This window comes from Vollenhovia emeryi, unplaced genomic scaffold (genome assembly GCF_000949405.1).
Source record: "Vollenhovia emeryi isolate VEMERY1.0 unplaced genomic scaffold, V.emery_V1.0 DF939148.1, whole genome shotgun sequence".
In the NCBI taxonomy this organism is placed as follows: domain Eukaryota; kingdom Metazoa; phylum Arthropoda; class Insecta; order Hymenoptera; family Formicidae; genus Vollenhovia; species Vollenhovia emeryi.
Genome location: NW_011967218.1, coordinates 1,323,085 through 1,350,787, shown reverse-complemented (window position 1 = coordinate 1,350,787; position 27,703 = coordinate 1,323,085). Strand labels below are relative to the sequence as shown.

Below are 27,703 nucleotides of genomic sequence, written 5' to 3'. Positions count from 1 at the left end.
AGTGTTATTTCTTACCCACATACATAACAAGAATATTCTTAAAATTGCCAGATACGGTCGATAAAAATCACTGATGTTGGAAATATTTCCGCTTTCAAAATCAGTTCGGCCTCGTTCAAAGAGTCAATTTCCTGCGTTGTCGGTGTTTCGCGAATGTACGATTAAATGTACGATAAACACAATTTCACACGAAATCAGCATGGACTCTCCATTGCTTCGGCTGTAACTTCCTGTGTCCGATCGGTCAACGAAATGAATCAGGACTTACCATCTCAGTCGTGAGACTCGCTAGGGCCTCCTCCACAGTGGCCGCGATCCTCCCGCCGTCATCCTGACGTTGATTACCCTTGATCGGCGTCGTCGGGCAACCTAAAATTATCGTTAATCGTCATCGTGCAAAAATTACCGTTGGTCCTCGCAGATTACCGTTAACGGAAGGTACGAGGTACCCGGGCGATAGTGCGATTTCCAAATTAGCTCTATACTCGCGGTAACAAGCGGTCGCAACTGTGAGGGATTAAGAAATCCTTCGGATATAAATGATCACAGTGTGAAATGTCACGCGCGAGAGCGTATGCGTAGCGTCTGTGTGAGCGTTTCGTGACAAATGCTTTTAAATGGTAAGCGGTACCAGAGTCTGCACTCCTCTTCCTCGAGGATTCCGCAATCTTTGAGCGAAACACCGTGCGCTCGGAGAAATTGTGAGAAGAAGCGTGTGATCTAGTTTCCCGTGCGAGCCAATAGAAAAGATATATAAAGGCAAAAGAGATAAAAACAAATATAGACAAAGATCGAAATTTATTTGCCAGCGATTTCCTTAGCGATTGTTTGAAGATCGGAAAACGTACACGTAGATGAAAGCAAAATAATTAAGTAAACGTGCAGACAGGATCTGATGAAGAATGACGAAAGAGCGAAGTTTCGCCTTTTCATATTTTTTTCTCCTTTATTATCTCCTTCATAGTTTGCAGGCATTTTAACAAAGTTTCATTGAAATTAGCTAGACAGGGCTAGATAGAGCAATGTTGATTGATTATAACTGTTTCGACTTCGCGTTTCGGCGTAATTAATTCCGTCTAATAACTAATACACGAAATAGAATGTGCAAAATGACAACCGGAGAATTACGTGTAAAATGCATTAAATTGCACGTTGCGTCGATTTCGCGATAAACGGCAACATCTAAAACGGTTTTCGTTTAGAATCAAAATCGAGTGAAGTTTTTAATATTAAAGTTTCTTTGCTTTTTAATTATCGTATTCACGTTTTGCATGTACACAAGTATTTCGAGACGATTAAATAATGTTACTGTAATTTCATTAAAACATCTCTTTTACCTTCAAAAATGTTATAACGATCAATAAAAATCATAATCCAAAAACCAAGAAAAATATATACATATACATTTGTTCTGTATAAAACAAATTGAAATTTCTAATTTATATTTTAAGCTTCTTTAAACTTTTTGGTATGTTAATTAACATATTAAATCCTATGTTTTCACGTTCCTTTTGTTGCGAAGGATTTTAGAATCCCTGTTTTGGGGCATTAAAAAAAGGTTAATTCTTGCCAAATTAATATTTTTTGGAATGTAATTTGACAGTTGCACGTGATACCTGATTTAAAAGCTAATGAAAATGACATATATATGTATAATTGAAGAATGATATTTAATGTTCAGAAGAATTATAGCTTTTCATGAACTGAATATACACTATGTATAAACTAGTTCTACGATATTAACAATTAACAAGATACAAAAACCTATCGCCAACATGATTGCCGATATTGTGAACTCTGTTCACATCATCCAATTTATATCGATCGAAACTAGAGAAAGCTCACAAAAAGGCTTATAGAATCAGTCTAGTATAGTTCTCGAAAATTAAGTTGACTCTCTAATATATATTCTCCTCGCAAGAAGGCAACAAGCTAGAAAATCATTTAAAAAAGTCTAGAAGCTCTCTGTTAACACTCGACAATTAAAGAATGAACGAGACTCAATATGACGACTACGTTTGTCCTCGCAGTAGCGTCTCCTCGTTGGAATGTTCAGAGGAGATAGAAGAGAGGGGAGGTACCAGCAGAAGAAGCAGAAGTCCACGTGGCGGTATCCTTCAGGAGCTATAGTAGATGTTGAGCGCGTAGAGCAACTTACCTATGTCGCCGCTGCTGGAGCTCTCGGTGAAGGACGGCGTGCCCTCGGTCCACGTGGGCGTCGAGCCCTCGGCACTTCCGGCCGGTGGGGTCCACGTGAGACCGCCGCCACCTCGGCTGCTGCTGCCGCCGCTCTCGACGCTCAGCGACGACTTGGTTTCCCTGCCGCCGCTGCCGCTGCCGCTACCGCTACTCTCCAAGTGCACGTCCGATATGCTGAGGATAAATTCGTCCGTGACGTTTAACGCCGACAAACTGAGAGGATCGAGTAACCATGTGTGATTAAATTAAAATCAAATACTAACATTCTCCTTTTCCTGAGGTTGCCGTGACAAAGCAAAGAAAAGAATGTTTTCGTTTAGATGCGTGCGAAGTGCGAAGACAAGCGTAAAATGTATTTCAGGCTAAGTATCAGGTAACATCGAAAAAGAAAGTTCAAGCAGTGTAAAGACGTATTTGTGTACGTGTCTTATCAATTGCATATCCGGCGGTCAATCAGTAACATCTATTCCTAAAAGTTGTACGTTTCGCCAAGAATTTCGCAACTATCATACATTAAAATTGGCTAACTTCTCTTTTCTATCCATGTGAATATACAAGATAAGACATAACATTCTGCTGTTGATTTTGTTACTGGTTGAGAATTGAAGCATTTAAAAATTGTCAACGATTAGCGATCGGCTGAAGAGCGTACTCACCTTACAGTGTCGTGATACGTCTTGGTGAGGGTAACGTGATGAACAACCTTATTTTGTTTGGAATGAGCAGAGGACAGACTGCTCGCGAGGATGGTGGTCGCGCCGCCTTGCTGAAGGTGACCACCGGAAGCCAGGGTTTGGTCATTCGAGCGGACTGCATCGTCAAAGGGCGGGGGCGGGGTGGAGCAAGTGGAAGGAAGGGTGCCACCTACAAAAAGCGCGCTACAATTAGCTCTAATTAATAGCACGCGCGTCGAAGGCCGGGGTGAATAGTCGACAGAGGCTGGATGAGATTAGGGATTCGTTTGCACTAATAATCACACTCATATATGCTGTTACGTAGACGACACATGTTTACAGAAAATTACGATTTACTCCTCGAACAGCGACAGTATAGTGTTTTAGAATAAATACAGTTCTTATCGCGCTTTCTCGAAGCGCTGATGTACCTTCTCGTGTTTGCGAAAGAAAAGTTGAAAGACTTGGCAACGCTTCTCATAAGATGTTTGTCACTGTATCGAGTTGCATACGTTAACTTATTGACAGCTTGATTATTGTCAACAAAATTCGCAATCGATTCAAGATGATTTGAAGTTAATTTTATACATTTATGCAGATTAAAAAATGAACTTTATATGTGACTTTAATTGTTACTGTACTTGGAATATTTAACGTATGCATTTATATATTTTTATGTATTTCAATTATATTAATAATTCATATATTACATATTATTATACTGTAATAATCTCTTCTAATTCTGCTATAAATTAATGTTTCTGCCCGTCTATATGTGCATACATGGCTGATGAAGCTTAGAACAACTACTGATATTTATAAGAAAGAAGATAATGATGAAGTCTCCAAGCGCGATTATACGCAGTACGCAGTGAGAAAACTACGCAGGGCAAAATTACATTTCCAACATTTTTAAGAAGGCGAGCTGGCGATAAATTGGCAAAACCAGATTCTACGTCGTGTTAATATTACTATTTACCTAAGATCATTGCATTTTTTAAAATGCTGGAAATGTCAATAAAGCGTCTATTCAAAATTGATAGAAGCAATTTCGCGCGAACGAGTATTTAATTGTATTATTCACTTATATATTATATATATATATACATAAGTGCAACAGCAAATAAATTATTTAATTAAAATGTGTACGATAGGTCCAGCTTTATACAATGCGATCGCTACGTCATCAACGTATTTGTGTGAACATCTCTTGTATTGCGAGATAAATTACTACTAATTCATTAACAAAGCTTCACAATGACTCGATATATACGATTAACGCAGCACAGTACGACTGGGAGGTAAATAAACGCAAGTAATTAAATCGGACGGATATCGAGTTACGAAGTAAATTAGTAACAAAAGCAACGGAGATATTGTTCGGGAAATAATAACGCGATATAAGCAAAATATCATTTCCTGTAAAACACGTTGCGTTTATTCACTCGCTGGTGATAATGAAATTCTATGCATGCAGTTTCTAATAAAACTCGAACTCGGTACTTAAGCTGATAGGGACATCAATCACATAACGTAACGATAGTTTTACACAATAAGCAGGGAAAACTCGAGAACGATTTTTGCTGTACACAAACGATACCTCGCCGATGCCTTAAATCGACTGACATTGAAACGCCGCAAACGTGGCAAAGACACCAGGGAAGATATTAGTTATTAATCAACACAGATTATTCTCTCCGGTCTATTAATGACGATGGTCGAACATTGAACAGTAAACGTAGCACATAGTTTTCGATAATTTTAGTGATTACCGAAAACACTGTTGTCACAATCTGAGATATGAGATCGGATGATGAAATGCAGGAAATAATAATTGTAAGAACGCGTGCTTGTCGTGCAGCAATGATAGAAAGGGGTAAAAAAAAAGAAACATTTTATGCGATAAGCGTCCAGATACATGAAAGCTGTAGGTTTTCCTTACAAAGGCTAGTAGCTGCGGCTCCTTTTTATAAGATTGCAAGTTCGGAAAAAGATGTACTATCTGATATGCTATCGTGTACGCAATTGAAAATCGTTATCAGTGATACCAAGACTCCCATCGTTATAAATATTTCCTTAAATCGCCCTCTCGTTCTTGTGTCTGTATATATATTGATTACTAAGTCCCGTAATAATCTAAGTTTAGCGACCAAGAAATATCTTTATGTGAACGATCGCGACTTGCGATAAGTATGCAAAAAAGAAACATTCGGCTTAAGCGTCCCAAACCCTGGATTAAACGATAAGTCATCGCAGTGGCTGCTCGAAAGCGATTTAAATTTCTGCCTCTCGTATTCGGCGCCGATATTTAATGATCCCGCTTTCAACACGACTTCTACCTCCTGCCGGTTCAGATGAATCTCATTGACCGACAACGTAAGCTTCTGTTTAACGGCGTTAATTTCATTCCTGTAAATCAAGTTGTCCAAATGTGCATCTTCTCGCCGGGCGCCCTTCGTTTCGTCTCTCCCGTCCGCCTTAATCTTCTCGAAGGTCTTCACTTTTTTGGAAACGGAAGACTTTACACCGCTGTTCCTATTTCGAGTGTCGTCGAAACTGGAAGGTATAAACTCTTCTCTCTTGGTTGTGCTCGGCAATTTATTTCGGTTCGCATCTTTCAGACTATTCTTCCTAATATCGTCGAGTGAAGATCCCTCTTGACGAAAACCAGAACTTCCATCGCGGCCAGTTTCCGAGGACTTGTGTCCGTTTGATCTCCCGTCAGTCTGTCGATCAAACTTACTGATTTTTTTGCGAACCGCTGTATCATCCGTGCGTTCATTTTCAGCCTGGCAACTATTTGGAAAGATTCCTTGGAATCCGCCTCTGTTATTTCCTTGTTCGTAATTTAATTTCTCAGAGATGCTCTTCTCTTTATCGAGACTGTCGTAATCTCTACCGGAAGAACAATTCTGCGTCGTTTCATATCTGCTTGCTGACTGCTTCTTTCTGCCTGTGAAACCTGTGTCATTTATATTACCTTTCTCCTGAATCTGACAACTGCTATTCTTACTCGTTTTTACAGACAACTTGTCACCCTCTCTCTTCGTATTTATCTTCTCATCTTCGGGTAAATCTCCGTTAAAAGTTCCTCCCACGGATGCACGTCTCTTGGACGGTTTCGGGGCAAGTCGCTTCTTTCGCTTAGATTTTTCTCGAATCTTCTGCAGCAAAATGCTGTCTTTTTTAATTGATGCCAGTTTAAAAATCTTTTGTCTGGTCCAGTCTGCAACAGGTTTATCCTCCGCATGAGATATGTTTGCGCGATACGATCTCGTATGTTCCACTGGTTTGCAACGGTTCGACAGTGTCGTGATCGTTACAATAGACGCTTCAAGGTTCCTTTGCTTCCTCTTTACCATTTCATAGTATGTCTCCGAGTGTTTCTTGTCCTTTCTCGACATCTTGTAATTCATCAGGTCGGCTCGAGAGCCTGGATTCAAAAAGTACGTAAACTTCGCTAGATGATCCGTCTTGGTGTCATTCCTTCTCTCCTTATCTTTCTTCGAAACTCCACAGCTGTCGGTTCCGGTAATTCCATAAAAATTTGCCGTGCGATCGGGTCGACGGATCCCTCTATCTGGTCTGAGAGGGTGCAGGCTAGTCTTAATGACGTACGCGTTGTCGACCTTCTCCACGCTGACAAATTCTTCCTCGTCCTCGTCGAGTTCTTGGATCTGCCAGTTCTGAATCGAGCCCATCGGGCGAACCCGTCCGGCCTCCCGGTCGCGATGCGTGACGCGATAGGTATCGAGTGTCGATGTATGGGCATGCAACGCGCTCGAGGTCGCGGAGGTAGCTTTAGTAGAAGTAGCAGCAGTGATAGTAGAGGCCACAGTTTTAGCGGTGGTGATAGAAGTAGAGATGGAGGAATGGTCAGGTAGGAGCGAGTGGTGCAGGTCGCACGAACTGTCATGCAAGCGGTATCTCGTGATTATGGCTGCTTCATCACCTCGGCTGGAAGTCACCGACGACGTCGTCGAGGCGGCGGTGGTGCCGGCCGCCCGGTGATCCTCGGAGGATCTGCTGGTCCTCGAGGCGCCCGTGCCGCGCGGCGGCACCGGCGGTGGGACCTTGCCGGACGGCACCAGGTTCGGGTTCGGCGGACTGGCCGCGCTTCTACCCTTCAGCACGGCCGGATAACTCGTGACCTTGACCGTGGGGGCGGTCCCGGGCGGATGCTCGTGATACGGACCTTGACCGGCGGCTAAGGTCAACGGGGGCGGGCTCAGCGGACCGGCGGCAAGGTTAACCGGGGTGGAGGTGGCGATCGGCACCGAAGCCGCCGCGTTCGTCGCGCTCATCGCAGGATCGGGCGAGCTAACTGCTGCGTAGCCGTTCGAGGTCGTCCAAGGGTTCAACGGGGGAAGTCGCGTGTGCAGCGGCGCGGGATGGGAAGACAGAGAGAGAGACAGGCGAAAAGAGAGAAACAGAAAAGCCGGATGAGAGAAGTCGAATGATCGGCGAACCGTGCAACGTTGATTCTTCTCCGGTCGCTACCACTTTACGAGAGTGGCTCGCGAGTGCGACATTTTCTAAATACCGCAATTTTTGTCACGATACACACGTGAGTCTGCGATCAAAGGTAGATTCGTGATCGGTGCAATAATGTTCATTGTTCGCTACGAACTGTTATTGTATACTCGTGGAGTTTACGTTGCACGGTCCGTTTCTAAAAATCACAATTCTAATTAAAGCGATAAATGATACATGACTGATAATTATACAACAAAGATTGTCGTAACGCGGAGTCAATTAGATCATTTCCATTAATTATACCCGTTAAATTTCATCTTTAATCTTAGATAGACACCTAATATGCTACAGAGAACAAATTTATAGACGGCTCCTAAAAACTTTTCTCACCGCCGGTTGGTTTTTACATCTTGAATGAAGAAAGTACGTTATGCTTTCCGAGCGTAACGCCGTTTCGAAAGATAACGCTACGTTTTCGCGGTGTCGCGACGCAATCTCGAGAATATGGCAATGAACAACTGTACATAACGAGAGTAAGTGATCGTATGAGACTCACCGGCCTTCGTAGGTGATGTAGCATGCATTGCCGAACCTCCAGTCGCCGCCACCGCTAAACCACCATACAACACCATGTACCATTACCGTACTGCGGTACGTGTCCAGCTCTTAATCGGAGACAGAGAAACTCACCGCGGATCTCGAGAGGATGCCCGGAGACGCGAAAGCCATTCAGTGCCGAAAGCGCGTTACAAGCACAAGACGATCTCGTATTCGGCGTCACGAAATCTCTTTGTCGTAGGGTTTGAAACCGGCCGTGCGACAGCAACGACACGCAAAGGTATGCGCTCCGTTCTTTTCGGCCACCATCAATAAAATTGTGGGATTTCATTCTCGCGGATTGTCATTCAAACCCTGCTTCATCGTCAAGTATGCTACGTTCCTTGAAGCGTTTCATTCGCAGCGAAGCACGAAAAGCGAACCCCGCCGAAATCGCGCGGTCTCAGTTTCTCTGTCGCATCTCGTTGGCCGAGAGAGTAGACCGAAGCAGAACCCCGGGGATTCGAGCAAGGGACGTTCGTGTGACAGAACGATCGACGGACATTCACGGTGTTAAAGCTGTATACATAGGACGGTGAACGGATTGATTACGGATACGCAAGGACAGATGAGGTGAGAAGGATCGAAGGTGCACAAATGTGTGTCAACGGGCTCACTCTTTGCCAGGTGAAAGATAAATTTAACGTGATGTAAGTCACAGCGATCCTCCGCTTTCTCGCTCTTTTATGTACAGCGTACAATTTGGCATTTGATATTTACACCGACTTTATACCGTTCGTACGTGTCAGCGGCTGTGACTTGAATCCGTGGCGGATATGTATGTACAGACTTACACATTTCTGATGGCAAAATGCTCTAAACTCTCGGTACGCCGGCAAGAGAGAAACGTGAGATTTGAATATCGTTTTTCTTTACAACGTGCGCCTTTGTGGTGCGAATTAAGATCTACTGAACAATTAGAGATTACAATAGATTGTACATACGCTTTTCATATGTGCGGTGGGGTATCCGCGTGGAGGCCAACGTGGGACAAGGGACAGGGAGATCGGACAGGACCGGGCGGAACTTCACCTAGAACTCTCGACGTCTTCGCATATCGGTATTGTCGTGAATGCTTTAGAAGCGGGTAACGTGGGAATGCCGCAACTAAGTTTATTGCATTGATCGCTGTGCCTGGCTACGGTGAAATCCAGCGCAAAAGCCAATGAATAAGTACCGTGAAGAAACGTCGTATCGAAATCATCGGCACGATTTTCGGAATTCACGTTTCTAAGCCGCAAATCGCGGTGCTGCCTCTACGCGATTAGAACCGGACGTTATTTCGATCAATTCTTTCGTCCACGGCTTTTGCTACCTTGAATGCGCTGAAGATGAATATCGAGCACGCTCATTTGTACAAAGAAAAAAAAACACGCGAAAACAATTATTCGCAGTTGGTTACTGATGACGTTCCGAAAACCGATCAACTTCTCGCGTGATATCATGAACAAGCGTAAAGAATTTTTGACTGACAGAAAATTGGAAAAAATCGTTTGTGTCTGAAAGAAATGCATTTGACTCACCGGTTGAGTCGAAGTCACCCTCCAGCGGCCTCAGCGGTCTGCTTATACTTTTCCTCTTCGACGGGGAATGTTTCAAGGCTGCAACATAAAACGTGAGATGCCATAATTTCTTGCGCGCGCTGTGCGAACTTAACATCAAGTTACTTGTAAAACCCTCTGCGAAAATTACGCGTGTTAAGTACGTCTATCAAAGGGGCTCAAAACGCTACCAATCGCAAGCCGACTTTAGCACCGTAGTAAGGGTCGAAGGGCACATTATTGGCTTTCTCTCGTTATTACTGTTTCAGTGTTTGCAGAAATTATCACCTAATTGTTAGTAGAATATCGTAAATCGGGACAATTATCACCATAATCATGCATATAAAATACCTTCTGCTTTGCTGCGTCGCGATCACGGTAAGATTTTACGATGGCGAAGCTTACAGAAAGATGTGAAAATTTTCTCAGCTCTATGGAGCTAAAATCCATCTTAAATAAGCGCGTTTACGTAGCCAACATTTACCTATTAATTCTATATTCAAGAAATAGATGAATTTTCTTTAAATATCGCGATAATTTACTTCATCCATAATTTTAACTTTGCGTATCTAAATTTTTTGCTTGAATAAATCTCACTACAACACTGCATTTACCACGGCTAAATATAGTTTCTTTTCCTAGTCTATGATTATACTATTCTACTGTCTGTTAACGAACTCTAAACTATCCTATACGTACTTATCGTAAAATACTTGTATCTTAATTATATTAATCGCAGGCATATATCTAACATATATTGTGAATAAACGAGAATATAGTCAAGCGGACAACATCTATTGGTTTCGCTTGCTTTCAAGCGAGAGCTCTCTTTACGATTAGCAATTGTCACTTGTATACGTACTACGTTTTAATCCATGCCTACGTAGTTAATCACACAGAAAAAAATATGTACGTACATGAGAGAATTGTGCTGGAGTCTGTAGAAATACATTTTATGCATACGTAACAACTAGATCTCATTGTAAATTGCGCAGACGTTTATCCATTAATCTATCGGTCCGTGCTGTGATTATAGGGTACGTCTAGGCTAAACTAATTGCTGCACGATACCGAATGTGACAGGGAACTCTCGAGATTGTAGGGTTTGAGGGTAAAGAAATTAAGTGGTAGCACGCTGAGTAAAATACGATTATCGAAATCTTCTTGGATAATCTTTTTTGCGAGATGCTGTGGAAAATTATATAGTGTAGGGAAAGTGTGTACAACTAGTATCGCGCGGTTGTTATTCTTGGATATATTGAGAGAATGACCCAGATTTATAGAAAAAATCCTTGGGCTGTGTGCTGCAAAATGTGTGTCAGGAAAACAGAGAACGAAAATGTGCGTGGAGAGTGATAAAAAAAAACAAAGTGCATGTATCACGCGTACAATTCTCACAGGCAATGACAGCAGAAGCAATGGAAATAAAACCAAGAAGCACACTCGCAAAGATATTGGACAAATTCACTCGCATAATTCTGCTGCTTAAATTCACTTAAAAAGTTCACTTGAAAAGATCTTTTCAGTAGAAACATTCAAGTTTGACAGAGTCGTACGTGCTAGTGAGTAGAGAACTTTGTGCCCAAAGTTTCATTGTAAAAAAATATACTCATATCATGAGATGTGAAGCTTTAGATATATGTGCGTAATTGCTTTCTCCAAATAGAAAAATCCATTATATTTGGTTTCAATTCAGCAAATAAAAAATAAGATATAAAAATAAACACGTGACATTCTAATATATGAAATATCGTAGCTTTGAGTATCACATGCAGAAAAATCTAATAATCAATTTGGCAAGTCTTTTTTTGCAACGATTATTTTAAGATGTCATTAAAACAATCATTCTTGCGAAGAACCGTGATAGACGTTTCATCTGCTCAATTGCGTGGATATAAGAGGTGAGATAAATCCACGCACTGTAAAATCAAAGAACAGAGCATGAAAAATGGATCAGTCATAAAAAATAGATACATATACAGGCAGAGAGGATTATGTAAAAAAACAAACGTACATACATTCGTACAAAAATGGACAGATGGACGCACACATAGACAGAGTTACCTATATAGCTGGTGACGAGGTTACGGAATTTGCGGTGATTCCCCTTAATCTCAGGCAGGTCCACTTTTGGTATTCAATTTTCGAGTTTCGATCGGTAGCAGGTCAGATGAGGTCATTGGGGGTCGACACGAAAAGAAGTGCACGGGACACAGAAACATCAACATTTAGCTAACTCCGCTCATATGATCATGTATACCGGATTATTGAACGAATGGCAAAATCATAGGGACTGCTGAGAATAGAAACATTAAAGAAAAGCTACACCTAACTTTCAAAACGTGTCGAAAATTGAAACACAAAACGGCTTTCAGCTTGTATTTTCTTTCTGCACTCGGATAGAAAAAGATCAATATCATAGATACCGTTGTAAGTTATTATCCGAGTAGATCAATTGAACCTTGCATTCGAAGATTTGTGCGACTCAGTTACTGCTGTTTCAACGACACTCTAACGCACAATTTTTTATAACTATTTTATTATACGACTATCCCTAAAGTGTTTGGGTTGTCAATTGTAATCTGTTTATTCATATGATTAAGTATAAGTGGATAGGTGATGAACAAAACGCAAACGTACGTAACACAACAAACACATCGTACGATACAATATTAAGACAATATACAAAGTGTAACGCGCTGATGGTGCAAGAAACTTAATATGAATAACGACTACGAGGGGATGTTAGTTATCATCAGTGGAGCAATGTCAATAATAATGATAGTATACATGACGGTAGTAATAGAATACTAGTAAAAGTAATGAGAGTAATAGCTTTAGTAGTAATAATAGTAACAGTAGTAGTAGTAGTTGTAGTAGTAGTAAAAGTAGTAGTAATAGTAGTGGTAAGTTATAAGTGTATGGGTGGGCTCATAAATGAAATGAAGTTGTAAACAGCGAAAATGTTTATTGTAAAATATATAAATATGTACAATGGTGCCCACGTTCAGTCGATAGCTGAATATTTTCACAATAAAAAATTCTACTTCTACCGATTATTCTCGCTCTCACACTCTCGCACTCTTTCACGAATTAATCTCATACACTCACGCGGGTCCTACGTTTGCTACTATTTGCCAAAAAATATATACGTTCAACATTATTTATATCGCAGAGATTCTTCTACAGATATATAGATCGCACAAAATTAACTAGCGTCTCTAGAAGGAGCCTTTGTCGAGAAAACTATGGCATGCATACTTTCTTCCTTTTCAAGCAGTCGCGTTAGGCGAGCTACTTGAATGCTCGGATTTCGTGCGTTCTACTGTATCTTCCTTTCACTAGTATGCTTTGATGGACGAAAATATCAATGACTGCATTGGCGCATCGATAAAATAGAAACTTTTGAGACTCAAGATTTATTCATCCTCGATATCAAGGGAATTTTCATAGAACTTTGGCACATGATGTTACTGATAAAAAAAATCCTAATGATAGAAATCGTTGTCACTGTGATCAATCTGTACACTAACAAGTGCACACGTATCCTCAACTATATTATAAACTACCATGAAAAAAATTATTAACAAGCAAAGAATGCTTAATTCCAGCTTTTACTTATATGTGGATTTTATGGAAATTGTGCTATATGCATTAAGAAGACTGTTCTCCTCAAACATGGCCTGAATAAAGTTTAATATATAAGCGAAAATGCTAATGGAAGTCAATATTAATAATATTAATATATAAAAAATACTCAGCTATACCTGTGGACACCAGTGATTGGCATAATTCGCTATTACTTTCTTTTAATAAATATATCAAAACAAAATTGTGTGTTGGAAGAAAATATGAAATGCGTAATGAGGTTGAACTTGCAAAATAAAGTTATCAAAAAAAAAAATGGGAAAATTATATATAATAAAATATACATACGTGTATTGTGTTAGCAATTAGTTACACCAAAACAAAACCCAAAAATGATTAATTGATACTCATAAACCCAAAATATATCTCACAGCATCGATTCGAAACGAATGCAGGTATCCGAAAAGTTTTGGTTTGAATCGGATTAAATTCTACTGATAAGTATCGCATTCGTTGGAAGTTAAAAAAGCGCGTTATTCTTATTTTACAATAAATAATTCTTGATTATGCATGATTCATTAATTCACTTATACGCAAGGCACTGATAGATCAATAAAATTCGAATATAACCATGATCTTTGATGCAAGCATCGCGTCTAGATAATTTTCGGATATCCGCACAGTATTTGTCGCATTCTCTGCAGTCACTCAAATATCTTATAATACTATTATAATCGTTAGAACATTTCTCTGGACGGCTAAATCTGTGATAAAATCTGTTAGGACAAAATTGAGTCGCTAACCTGCGCTTTCAGCACACCCTTAAAGTATAAATAACTAGATAAAGAATTCATTAAAACTTGCATCGCCTGGGTCAATCCTGATAATAATTACGAGTAAGATATTTGTGAAAGCTAGTATTTTATCGACTCTCCTTAATATTTCAACTCGTTGTGATGAGTTTCACGTTACACGCCGAACAAAATAATATGTACAAGTACTGTACAAGTAAATTAAGTAAACGAGTTTTGTAGCAAATTGTAATAAGAAGAAAAATATATGCTTCTAGCTTATGGCTTACTGCTGTCTATGGATTGGTATATGCTTTTTAAGTAACAATATAAGTACCTTACTAATTATATCATTGTAACATTAAATATATTGTAAGAGAGTAGTGTTGAGCTTCATTTATAATAAACTTTCGTTCTACTCTCGTTTTTCATCTCACGTTAAATGTTTTAAATATATCTCAAAAGCGTCAATATAAGGTACTATTCGATAGCATTGTATATGGTTGAGAATCACAGTACCGATATTGTTACAAATCATGATTTTAACTTTTGCAATTTAAACATCTTGCATTGTCTAGTTCCTTCTAGTTGAAGGTAATATTTATATTTCCCCTTTGTAGGAAGTCGATTAGCCCTTGTATAATGCACTGGACTGACATGATCAACCAGAAAACAATGGCTATCGGTAGATAGGTAAGCATAAAATCACTCATAAATTTGCAAGTTTTGCTGAGTGTAATCGTGTGGTCAAACTTGTTAGGACAGGTTGATTCGGATGGTACTTACGTGATGGTATTTTCTTAAATACTGTCTTGGCCATGAAATCCTGAAAGCGTTGCGCGTAAAATCCTGGCCGATGTACCGAGACAGTGTCCTTGGGAAATAAGAGACATTTTTTTCTATATTAACAATCGGACGTTGAGACCAATAAAAGAAAGGTGAGGATTATATGAGAATTAGATTATAGAAAGAAATCTATAAACTCGCGCAAACGCATGTGCATTATATATATGTGTATATGTCACTTACCCCGTCATGTATCATCGATTTCCACGTATGTTCCAGTTTCTTTTTCAACCTGTAGCTTTGCAAAATGTCGATAATGCCAAGGAACAATAAAAGACGTTCACCACGCGCGTTTCTGGCAGGAATACCACCTGAACTGTTAAAAACATAAAATGTAACTTATTATATAATTTTAAATAGCATATATATCGGTGTATTTATCCAAAAGGTTACATATATATCGTGCTTACGGTACGTCATCCTCTTCATCTATTGGTTCGCTCTCAGCCTGAATACTCTCCATCGCTGTACTGTGAGCAACCAACCTTTGACGATTTATACTGCGTGATCGATTTAAAGCGGCAGCGCCTATTCTATCCTCTCTCTGTTTTTCTCTCTCAGACTGAATGAATCCGTCACTTTCGCCGCCCATTTCATCAACTTCTTCATCGGCGCTTGCCGATAATCTTTGTTCTTGCTATAATATATATATATATATGCACAGTATGCAATGTGTGTAAAGACAAATATATATTGACATTTACGCGATATGAAAAATGTCACATGATATTTACAGCTTTTTCCTTCGCAGCCTGGTCAAGATTATGGATTCCAACAAGTAAAGAATAATCCATAATTTTGAAACTTTCTAATACACGACAATCCCGTTGAATAGTTTTTACTAATGCACCATACGTGTCGGCTTCTAAAAAGATACCCTCCGGATGGTGCTCTATAAAATCTAGGTCTTTATATGTTGGTGAAGACTTCGAACGTTCCGTTTTGGATGCCTAGAATTTTTCACATTTAATGTAATAAAGAAAAAGAAATCACATGCACTGGTACAATACTTAGAATTATTTGTATAATAATACAAACCTTTCTCTTGTACGTAGACCCTTTCAAATCATACTTCTGATGCAATTTCACAGACGAAGGTAAAAGATTATTCATAGCGATTAATCTAACATTTTTACTATTACACCGATAGCAATACAATCCAAAGAACTTTGGCAATAACGTTCTTGGATTCTGATTTAAATTCTGCGAAAAAGAACACAATTTGTCTTTATCGAAAAATAGCTCTTTGTGTGAGAAACAATATTACAGTCTGATTAAATCTATTTCTACAACATACCATATAATATCCTGGAAGTAGAGTCTGCAAAAACTCTCCTTCTTTATGTTGTACAGTCTTTATGATAAATTCATCATCATCCGTTAGATAAAAGATACTCCCACTAGCACCAGGATTTGATAACTCGCGCAGTGGTGCACTGCACATTGACATCTAAATACATATCTTTTATTATTAGCACAAGGCCAACGTTATACAGGAAAAAAAACAGAGAAGAAGAAATAGATTTGCCTCACCAAAAAATCATCCGGTTGAATGCCAAAGAGATCCCTAAAGTAACGAAATGCAATGGGTGCATAGTTTTTAAATTTAAACTCCGAAAAATGGTGGGCCGGAGTATGATTTGATCCTTCACTGGGAAAGTTCGTTGTCTCCACCGTCATAAAGTCTTGCATTAATAAATCACGTTCCGGTTTACTCGCAAGACCACCAACAGCATGCTGTATACCCAGCTGGATAGATCCCATAATTTGTGTGGTTTGGATCTGTATAAAATAAATAAAGTATATTTAATTAATTACAATGACACAATTACACAGGTATTACAAATCTTAATACTATTTAGCTATCTGGTATAGTATTATTAATCTTAATATCAAGTTATCATGCTTGCAACATTAATGAGACAGTAATGTCTCGAGCTATCAAACAGAGAGAGAGCCTAATCTCCCCTGCAATAAGCTTGCATAAGGTGATTGAATCAATAAACACAACATGTGCAGCTAATCGTCAATCTCATTGATAGCTGAATAAGAGAAGTAGCTTATCTCTTTTATCAACATGAAAAGATCCTCACCACTCATATTGTTCAACATAATATAGCATAAGCTTATTAAGTCTTTCCCTCTCGCTTAATAATACCCTTCAACTTTGATTACAAGGCACAAAATCTGATCTGAAGAAACTATCTATTACAAGTGCAACACTGGAATTCTTCCCATACCTTCTTATATGTGATTTCACCTCCCACTCCGACTCTTCGATGCCCAATCTTCCTCTCTCGTTCTGATTTGTTTCTTGATACCCCCGCGGGGGCCTTGCCACCTGTCGTACCATGTTGTACTACTGAGCTCTGCAAAGATAATTGATAGTACATAACACATTCTTGTTAACATCGGACGTGTGCTTAAGGGAAATGGCTTTACGCTTACACTGCCAATAATTATTTAATGTAATCTGAAATGCGCGCAGAGAGGACTTAACTAGTTATACGTTCCAGCCAACTCGCGTTGCGCAAGGCCTCGCACTACAAAACATCTTCAGTGGCATTTAGCGCCGTACGGAGGAGATACCTCGGGTGTCTCTGCGTGCGCGTTATTCGGATGAATAATTAACACAACTAACAAGAAAAAGGGCCGTGCCGTCGACGCTGCTTCGTTGCGACTGATATCGCCGGAGCTCGATACGGAGTACACTTTCGCAAAAATGCGATGATTATCGAAGCGATAATCGGAGCGATACCCGCGATAATTGTTCACGTGCAACGGCGATTTATAATACACTTGTCTCCTCTGTGTTTCTTGCGCGCGTTTCACGAGCCGTGGTAACAAGAGCAAGTCGCAAATTCGAGAACCTGTTTCGTGCGCAATTTGACTCCTCGCGAACCTCACGAGCGTGCACGAATCGATCCTGGACGCTCGAGTGTAAATTACCGATGACGGGCAGATTTGTATGTCGTGCAAAAATAGAAGTGAGTTTCGCGAGTAAATGTAGGATATATCTGGCGCGACTGGCTGCAAATAGAAGATTAAAGAAGCTTGTTATGATCTCGGTATTGATCTATTTCGGATTAATTCGAAAGGTGCTAGACAATTTGTTTTGTTCCAGATTATTATCGGCGCTTCTATCTTATCTCACGCGCCTGGTGCGAATTTTTGAATTTCATTTGACATGTAATAATGCACGCTCGCGTTGAACGTATTTGTGAAATGAAAATCAAGTGGAAAGCACATAAGCGGTCGCGATTAGCAATAAGTGCAACATGAACGTGAATTCGCGCAAAAGTGGAGCACGCGTTAATGGAAGAGAATTAAAAGATGATGAAATGCAGCACATTACGAGTCGGAGCGACTTTTTCATCGATGCTTTCTTTTTCGAATTATTTGACGAGCAAAAACCAGCCGAGTCCGTGTAAAACGTCACGAGTTATTTACTTAAAAACAAGGAGAGATACGCAATGCATCGTGAATTTATTGCCCCCGAATTTAAATCTCGAATCATCGGTTCATTAGAGCAGCGTACATCTTTTTGTGCCACGTGTACTAAGTGCTAATAATTATTTAAACGGGTCATTGGTGTGCTAATGAAATCAACTTTGCCGTTTGGCAAAATGGGACACGTGCTCTTTTTCGTATATTTAAGAGCAATATTTAATTGAGTTAAACAAAGATCGATACTTACGTCAAATGCTGTTATTTTCTCTCCGGTCGACTTATCTGCAAAAGAGACGACGACATTTTAATTACGTCGCACGGTGTAATGTATGTATTTTGATAACAAACCGCACGCGACTTAGATAACGCGATATAATTCCGTAAGAATAAGCAACGTGTGAAATCTTTTGTAGAATAACTCAGTGTCGTGATCGATAAAATAATCGATAACATAATTATTAAAGGGATCATACAATAACCATCTAGATATACATATCATATACGATCTGCATAGAAACGTTAAAAAATCACCGTAATTCTTATGTGATATTAATATTTGATAATCGTTTAATAGTACTGAAATTTTACGCGAATAATTAGGCAAGAGCCAAGCGTCGTTTTATATGAACGTCCGGTGTAATAAATCAAGAAATCCATAATTTCTTTTTGGTTTAAAAATAATTTTGTACACGAGTCTGTTATAGAAATGTACAGTGCAGCATTGATGTGGACTCTCTAAAAGTCAATCAGTGGATTATCACTGGAAATAGGTGAATATTCACTGATTCAGTGCTACACCAAATAACCGTTTTCAGTGACAATGCACTGGTCGACTTTTAGAGAGTATATGCACGAAATAAATTTGATCCTACGAAGCATAAGTCATTAGAGATGGTGACTCAATGGCATTTTTGCACGATCAATTCACCGGTGAGATTGCCTCTTTTGTAATGCAACACGTGTGCGCTTCAATAACGAATAGACTTTCGGAAATATTAATTGCCTATTGACATTCTATGGTCCGTACGTCTAGTGCACGCTTACTATTAAAGCGCAATTAATTAACCGTTCGAATGGATTCGCGATCCTCGCTGTTCAGATTTTCATTGAAGACAATATCATCTGCATGAATTACGTAATTATACGCAATCTATATTACACGATTTCGATATTTATATACTATTCGCAAACAATAAACATGTAAATGCAAACGTGTAAATGCGACAAAACCGTGTAGTGCTTTTGTTGTAATAAAAAGTAAATGTACGGATGTGAGAGAACACGCTAAGCGATACTACATCTCTCGCATATTTTTTCCGAGGTAATCTTTTAAAAGTGGGACGCAAAATTTCAGAAGCTCGCTTTTATCGCTAAATACGAATTCGTAGCCAGTGAGTCACAATAGATTTATCGAAAACGCATGACAAATCGCTTATCGTTTCGAGCGAATCTTGGGATTAGCAAATTACTGCCAGCCGGGTATCGGGTTTGATATTGAAGAAAAAGCGGCACGTGTACGTGCCGGGAAATAGCGGTTTGCGATATCGGGTAAAAAAGGCCCCTGGGATGACAGCCTGTAGAGAATAAGGGTACAACGAGTCACAAGATGTCCTTACTTAGCCTTCTATTTTTAACCCCTCGCCTTCCGTTGTGAGCGATCGTGGCTCAAACGCGCGCGGTGATCTTTGTTCGGTTGAAACTCATTTTCTTTTTCCTCCTCCCCTCTCGCCCCGCGGCAACGAAAACGCGAAAAAGCAGCGCGCCGGTAAATGCACCGTCGCCGAAATGTGGTCAATGAATCTCTGCGGGCCACGCGGCATTTGCGCATAAGAGTTCCCACGTTTGCGAACGGCCACGCTTCACGCGTCGCGAAAAAAGCGCGTGAAACGATTTCCATTCGTGGCAGAATGAATTGTGTTATGTAAACGCTTTAAGGCTCCCATCCTTGAGATAATAAAGACATTCCACGGCGAGATAATAATTCTCTTGTTCTTTCTTGTGCTCGACGTAATCGAAAACTCGGGAGATAATACGCTTTTAACGCTCACGGGGGGAAAAAAACACGAACAAAGAAATCGCAGCTGAAATGTCTGGGCAGACACGAGAAGGAGTTGACGTAACACTTCATGTTGCAAACTTTAAACTTGTTCGAGGATTAAATGTGATGAGAATACAATTTCCTTCACTTTTTTAAACACGAGGTAAGGAGATCATTCAAAGTTCTTAGCGGAAAAACTCGGGAGAAACGATACGTTTCGAGTATTGCGTCGCGTAATGCTCACGAGAGGGAATATGTGGCGAACAGAGAAATCTCAGAAACGTCTCCGGACGGAAGGAAGAAGGAATTAAAATCACTGCAGCCGGGAAAGAGTCTCTTTGAAATGAAACGGATTTTCTCGGAGTTTTTACTCCACGAGACTTTGTATAATTTCAAAGAAATGATTTCTTTATCTTAACCAAACTTTTATTTGGCTAAGACTGAAATTTCTAAGAAAATTTATATCCATTTCTTCAGATCTAGAAGGTGCTTTAGTAGAAGTAAGTGAAAATTTTGTAGACTCAGGGCCGGTTTCCAACTTCTCGCTAAAATAACGAACAGTTAAATTATATGTCTATCTTTGTCTAATTTGAAGAAAAAACAAACATCTGTATATGATTTAACTATTCGTTAACTCATCAAGAGGTTGGAATCATGATGCAAGAATACCAGGTAAACCAGGTGTAACAATCCCGTGGATGACCAATCAGAAATTTGCCCCAAACCCTCAAACTGCAAATCATTGCGGTTGAATGCAGCAAGAACCAACGAACAATTTGCCCGAAAAATTGGTTGCACGCGCAATGTTTCACCTTGTATTTTTACATCATGGCAGGAACGACCGGCCTTCAAAGAAACATGATTTCAACGCATCTGATTTGTTTAACCCGAGGGGGAAACCGCTGATCAAAATCTTGAACACCAATACCCACTAATGCCCAGTGGACATTACTTTATCTTATTATCTTATTTTATTTTATCTTTATAATACCCCAATAAGGCTTAATGACCAAAAGATGCCTAGTAATGCCCAGTAATACCGCAAATTTGTACACCACAATGCCCTCAGCGGTTTCCCCCTCGGTTTAATTTAAATAAATATTTTTTTCTGGGCGTAAATACACACAATACACGACATTTCACGTCGCAAACCCTACATTTCAAGGGTGAAACGCAATGAGGATACAACGTCCCCCGAGGATAAGAAAGGAGCGAGGAGGATTTCAAGGTTTAACAAAATTCCCGTCCGCCCGCGGAAATACGACTCGCGCGAACGCACGAATATAATGCGGGAAGATTTTCTACGTGCGGAAAGAGAGAGCTTTCGCCCGATAAGGGGGAAGCTGCTATCTTTCGAAGAGAAGGAACAGTTCGGGCGCGCGGTGTGCGCTTTCCAACGCGCGCTCCACTTTTCCGTTCGCCGCTGTCTTCCCGGGCGCACAGTGGGCTGAAATGAAGTTTCGTGTCTCAAAAAAGCCTCTAAATTCGAGCCGATTTCGATGTTTTTTTTTTACATGAAAGCTAATGAAATTTGGAACAACTTTGTCGATTTTGTCGAGCTACCTACTCTTTGATCGAAAACTTTCTAAATTTAACTGCTTTATGTCTAATTTATTAAAGAAGGGAAACAAAAATAAGAAATCTAAATCGACAAAGTTGTTCCAAATTTCATTAGCTTTTATTTGGAAGAAAAAGCACCGAAATCGGCTGAAATTTAGAGGCTGTAGCCTTTTTTGGAAGCACGAAATTTCATTTCAGCCCACTGTGGGGCGGCGCGGTGGGGGCAAGAAACAATCCATTCCTCCGATAACGGCGTTATCGCGATCGCGCGGCGGAGCCCGCGCGAATCTCCGTGGGCACGTGTCGCGTCGCGTTGCGGCAGCTGGCCCGGTGCCGCGATCAGCTGTCACCTCGGCGCCGCGGCGGATCGAGCGACGATCGTTACCGGCCGCCTCTCGTGCGGATCATAGTACAACTCCAAAATAGTAGGTCCACTCTCTGCCGGTCCCTTTGATCTTTGCGGCCCCGATCACGTGGTATTCCGTCATACACCCGGGCAGGATCCAGCGACGTGTGTGTGTGTGTGTGTTTGTGTACGTACTCGTCAAAGCCACACACACAACTGTTCTCTCATTGGTCTGTCCGGAACAATGTTGGATGCGCAGAAGGGATCGACGCAAAACGAAACAAACGACGGAGTGGACCTACTTGTTATACTATGGTTATACTATGACGCGGAGGGAGAATCAATTCGCGAGCTCGATCGGCGAGGACGAGACTTGCGCTCGCTAAATAGCGCGCGGTCGATGACTCCGAAACTCGCTTGCACGAACGTGTCCCTAATTCTCTCTCTTTCTTGCCGACTCCTTCGGTATTAAAATTTCACGGACGCGCGGGGGATTCCGCGTAAAACTTTAACCAGCCGGGACTCTAAACGTCCTCTCTAACGATCCGAGAGACGATCCCAAGGGGTGAGGGGAAAGGTCTCAGCTCACTGAAATCCCGATAGAGAATCCAGCGATAAGAATCCAGCGTACGAGAAATGGGGACTCGTCGCAATGTTTATTCCGCGAGCCGCTCGATCTCCGCGCTTTTCAATGCTAGATAGCTCCGTAATTACGTAATGCCGCGCGGAAGGAAAGTGTGTCATGCGTGGAACGCGCGGTCTCTTCGAGGATACGCGGACCTTCGGGAGTGACTGAAGACGTTATTTCACTCCGCATTGTTAACTGCGTACGCCCTCGTGCCCGAGCGATAACACTCGACGCGAAACGTCCAAGAACAATCTCCGCAACGGCAGACCGTCGCGCACCGAGAGGATAGAGTTGTTGATATAATAAAAACGACTAAATGACGTTTAATTGCAGCCATTTCAGATGATAATGTTTCCCAGTAACAAAACATACGCTGATAATAATATTAACGCGATATCTTCGTGAACTCGCAAATATTTGCTTGACGCCCCGCGCATGAATCAAGAGATGTCTTTTTGACTCGACACTTTTTCCCCGTTGGCGTGACGGAACGAGCGAGGGGTAACCGCTGAGGGCATTGCGGTGTACAGACTTGCGACATTACTGGGAATTACTACTCTCTAAAAATCAATTAGTGAATTATCACTGGAAACAGTGAATAGCCACTGATATGCAGTTATAAGTATACTACTGAAAATTGCAGTGGTATACTTATAACTGTAAATCAGTGGCTATTCACTGTTTTCAGTGATAATTCACTGATTGACTTTCAGAGAGTAGGCATTTTTTGGGCATCAGTTTCGACAGGCCTTGCTACACACAGAAAAATATTATTGTACAGTCGAGAAAAGTAATTACTCGGTTTATTTTATTCCATTTAAGTAATGGTTTGCTTCAACAAAGAATATTTTCTTAATAATAGTTTTAAGATATACTTGTTACTAGTCTTGGAAAAGCTTGCCATCTTATACTCAACGAAAGAATTTATTCTTCTTTGAAGAAAATTATAAAACTTGTTGAAGAATTCCGTATGCTTCTTTTAATAAAATCAGAAGAAACAAAATTGTTTTGCGTCAAATAATTCTATGTATTCTTGTTTCAAGTACTAGACTTATTAAGAACCAGAATATGTTTTGAGTAAATATAACACTTGCGACGACATTATGATAGATTTGCGGATATATAAACTTGTCAAATACTTGGAACAAATAATATTTACTTGCCGGTAGTACATATTTTTCTGTGTGTAGGGCATTATAAATATAAAATAAATTAATAAGATAAAGTAATGCCCACATTAGTGGGCACTGGTGTACAAGATTTTGGTCAGCGTTTTTCCCCTCGAGAGACTCGTAACCTTTAGCCTGTGGCGTAAGAAAGTTAAAATACAGGCATAATTAAAAAACTATTTTAACACTGGCCGATGGCGTTCTGGTGCGCCGCGGGAGAGTAAACATAAGAGCTGAAGTAGGAGTAAGAAATAACATTGATTTGTTTCCTTACTCCTACTCCTTACCCCAGGCTTAGCATAATATTACATTTGTCGTACGACACATCTTTTAAGTGTGTTGATTGACCGCAGGATAGTAAAACTCTCCAGTATCCAGAAATTTTCTATTCAGCAGCCAATCAACACGCTTGAAAAATTTGCCGTACGACAAATATAATACCAGCTTTACTCCACGCATCGTAGACGACGCATAAAATAAGATGAAATAAGATAAAACAAGATCTTTTGATCTGTTTATTTGCCTCTTTCAATTTTCCTGGGAGGTGGATTTGCCAACTGTCTCTCCATCTTTTCGGCGGTGGTTTTCCCAGTGGTCTTTTACTTAATGTCGGTTCACCTCCCAGAGTAATGCGGGCAAGTCTATCGGTGTCCATTCGTTCGACACGCTCTAGCCAATATCGCCTTCTTTGTGTGTCCAATCTCACCACATCTTGTACGTTACAGATTTCTCTTATAGTTTTGTTTCTTAACCTGTCTCCGATTGCGTTGCCTGTTATGTATCTCAGAGTTTTCATTTCTACAGTCCTCAGCATACTTTCAGTCTTGTTCGTTTCGGCTCGGATTTCAATGCCGTACGTCATAACAGGTCTTACACAGGATTTGTATATTCCGATCTTACTCTCCAGTCGCACATGCTTGTTTTTCCAAGCCATCCCTTACGGAAAAGCACCGAAATAATTATTAGAAAATTACTGTACATCAGTAATTTCTGATAGTTCAATTACTGATATACAATAATTTTCTAGTAATTATTTAGTTATTTTTTCGTAAGGAATGCCCCTCAAACATCCGGATATTACTGTAGATGTGTTGATTTGTGCCCTTAAATCCTTGACTGGATCATTATAGCTCGATAACCAATTGAACTCAGGTTCCGTAATTTAAAAAGAAGGCAGGTAACGGGCGACTTGAGAACCAAGCGCTGTTCATGTTGAATCTTCGAGCTGTTTTAATCCTGTGTAGAATTTGTAAAGTCGTCTTTGTAAATCGTCTTCTAATTCAGCCGTTATTGCAGCATCGTTGGCGCAACATACCATGCTAATTTTCCCGTTGTTCGTTGGATGATCCAAGTTAAGGGAGGTGACTTCCCGAATAATCCTGTCCATTACAAGGTTAAACAGCAAAGGACTCAGGCTGTCTTGCTGCCATATTCCTGGTGTCGGGATATTTGCTGTTGGTCGACTCGTACTTTCGTAGTGTTGTCAGAATTTAGGCTGCTTATTACCCTGACGATTCCTCCGGGCACTTTCTTTTCTGATAGAATATTGATGGTGTCTCCGAGTCTCACTTTGAAGGCCTTCGTTAAATCAATGAAGCACATGTAGGCAGTTTCGTTGCATTCTACTGCTATTTCTTTAATTTGCCTGATAACATAGCGTCGGTGGTTGACCTATTTTGCCTAAACCCCTGTTGCTCGCATCTATTGCCGGCGTTTTATCAAGTTTGAATTTTAGGGGACTGGCTAACAGACTCTGAGTTATCTCCTTCTTCTTCTTCTGCCTCGTGTATTGGACTTACAGCCTGTTTTGTCCAGTTCTCGTTCTGGTACTCTGAATATTTGGCTTTACTTCATCTTCGGTAGGTCGCTAACCTTGCCGAGGCGTACATAGGCTGAGTTATAAAACAAGACAAATAAGATAAAATACGACAATAAGGCAAAGTAATGCCCGCCAATGCCCAGTGATTTCGGTGAGCGGTTACGCTCCCGGGGAGCGGGTTTCCTCTCAGCGGAGCACGCGGAGCCGTATCGCACGAGGAGCCACGAGGCGGGGAGCCGTTCCGTGTCACCCGACGTCGCGATCGACAGCTATCAGCTGTCGGGCCATCGCGAGCGATCGCAGGAGAAATCGCGTACGCGTTTACCGGTTGGCGCGTACACCCCGCGATGCTCCGCTGCATCCAGCGGATATCCACGGCGTGTTCGACGCGGCGCGCGGACCCCGTCGAATTAATCCAACGATCGATCGGCCCGCGCGGCTCGCGGGAGCGGCCGCACGTCGTCGGCACGCGGGGCGCATTTCGAACGGGTACGTGTCTCCGCGGGCCGCGGCGAGGCCCACGGCGACGCCAAGTCTCACGTTCGCGCCTTTGTAGGTCGGGTGACACCCATTAGCTGTCAAACGGTCGGCTAATATTAAGTGGCTTCGATCGACCGCGACGGGAGCGTGGAGCAGCCGCGTGCCGCGGGGAGGGCCCGGATCGCGGGCGCGCGCGATCGATGGCGGATTCGCGCCGGGGCGACGCGACGGCCGCGGCGATGATCGAGCGACGCCTGGACGCGCGCGACGGCGTCCGGGGGCTCCCGGTATAGGTTAGGTCGCAACGCTGGGTCGCGGGGGGCACGGGAAGCGGGGGCAGGGGAGGGGCGGGGGGGGAGGGAAACCGGAGCACGGGTGTTCTCACTCACAGTCCTCCTCGACGGTGGACTGCTCCGGCCTGAGGTGATCCAGCGCGGGCTGCGCCGCTGGCACGGGGAAGCTCGTCGTCTCGACCACCTCGATCACGTCCACATTGTCGCCCGAAGCCATTTTGCGTGCGTCGCCTCCGTCCGATCCCGCACTGACTCACGCGTGGCGGCGGTGGTGGCGGCGTCGGCGGCGATGATGGTGGTGGCGACGGTCCCCCTGACAGTTCCTGGAAGGAGCCTCCTCGGTTGTCGCTCGGTCCCCGTCGCCCCGCAACCGACGCATGTTTCGACGCTGCTGTCGCGCGAAGAGACGGTGCCGCAGCAGCAGCAGCAGCAGCAGCAGCGGGCGGCGGCCAACCCGTACACGTCGTGTCGACGCGCGCGACTGATCACCGATTGATTACGCGACCCGTCGTCGTCGTCGTCGTCGTCGGAGCAGCGCCGTCCCGCGCGACATATCAGTCGCGCTCCGTCGCCCGCGCGATGCACCACCGACGACCGCCTTTGGTTTTCAGGAATCGCCGCGCGGAGGGAGCGAGAACTCACCAGCTGTGCGCGTCGCGAAGATACTTCACGGCTACGCGAGCCTGACAGCAGAAAGAAGCCGAGCCGAGAGGCTGCCACGGCCCGGTTTTACGCGAGCCTCGGACGCGACGCGCCCTCTGTAGACATTGAAAACGTGGACGTCAACTACATGGCCGATGTCCACGTATGGGCTAAGCGGATAACGCAGATGTGCACGTTTCGGTTGCGTTCCGTGCTACGTACGTGTAATGTCGATAAAGGCAGATCTCGCTCCTAGGGGCAACACTGTCGGTAAGGGGGCAAGTGGTCTCGATTTTGTGCATTTCAAATTAATCATTTCGCAAATGACGACGCCCCCAACTATCGGCCGCCCCCTACAGGCACGGACCTGTCTCGAGCCGCCGCGGCCGCTCCCCACCACCGCCGCTCGCCACCGCGTCGCATTACCGACATTACCGTTCGAGCCGCCGGCGCGTACGCCACGTACGGGGCAACTGCGTGATCGTTTCTCTTTACACCGATTGTTTGATACGCGTGTCAAATAGCACAATGAATAACTAGTAAACGGATTTGGTCACTGGCCGGTC

At 42.1% G+C, this 27,703-nt stretch overlaps 1 protein-coding gene across 3 annotated transcripts; it reads right to left on the bottom strand.

The window, feature by feature from the left end:
- Positions 1-229: 229 nt before the first annotated feature.
- LOC105565932 (phosphatidylinositol 4-phosphate 5-kinase type-1 alpha-like) lies at positions 230-27,161 on the bottom strand. Of its 3 annotated transcripts, XM_012019529.1 has the most exons (17): positions 26,592-27,161; positions 18,410-18,444; positions 16,953-17,081; positions 16,246-16,494; positions 16,010-16,162; positions 15,751-15,915; positions 15,447-15,662; positions 15,123-15,349; positions 14,896-15,028; positions 14,653-14,740; positions 11,552-11,614; positions 9,470-9,547; positions 7,906-7,959; positions 6,826-7,197; positions 2,856-3,063; positions 2,159-2,373; positions 230-369 (listed from the first exon to the last, which is right to left on the bottom strand). In XM_012019529.1, exons 1-17 carry the CDS (start codon positions 26,710-26,712, stop codon positions 245-247), a joined length of 2,631 nt encoding a protein of 876 aa, XP_011874919.1. In that variant the 5' UTR covers positions 26,713-27,161; the 3' UTR covers positions 230-244. The 3 variants fall into 3 exon arrangements, with proteins under 3 accessions (XP_011874919.1, XP_011874917.1, XP_011874918.1); XM_012019527.1 differs by lacking the exons at positions 6,826-7,197; positions 7,906-7,959 and having other exon boundaries at positions 26,592-27,002; XM_012019528.1 differs by lacking the exons at positions 6,826-7,197; positions 7,906-7,959; positions 11,552-11,614 and having other exon boundaries at positions 26,592-26,997.
- Between the last annotated feature and the right edge of the window lie 542 nt (positions 27,162-27,703).

Bases quoted from the DNA above. Each gene is read 5' to 3' on its own strand.
- LOC105565932 (XM_012019529.1), bottom strand. From the start codon at position 26,712: ATGGCTTCGGGCGACAATGTGGACGTGATCGAGGTGGTCGAGACGACG. The intron at 17,082-18,409 runs GTAAGTATCGAT...TTATCTTTGCAG, and splicing joins AGAAAATAACAGCATTTGAC to AGCTCAGTAGTACAACATGG. The intron at 3,064-6,825 runs GTGATGAAGCAG...CGCTTTTTGTAG, and splicing joins GTCGGTGACTTCCAGCCGAG to GTGGCACCCTTCCTTCCACT.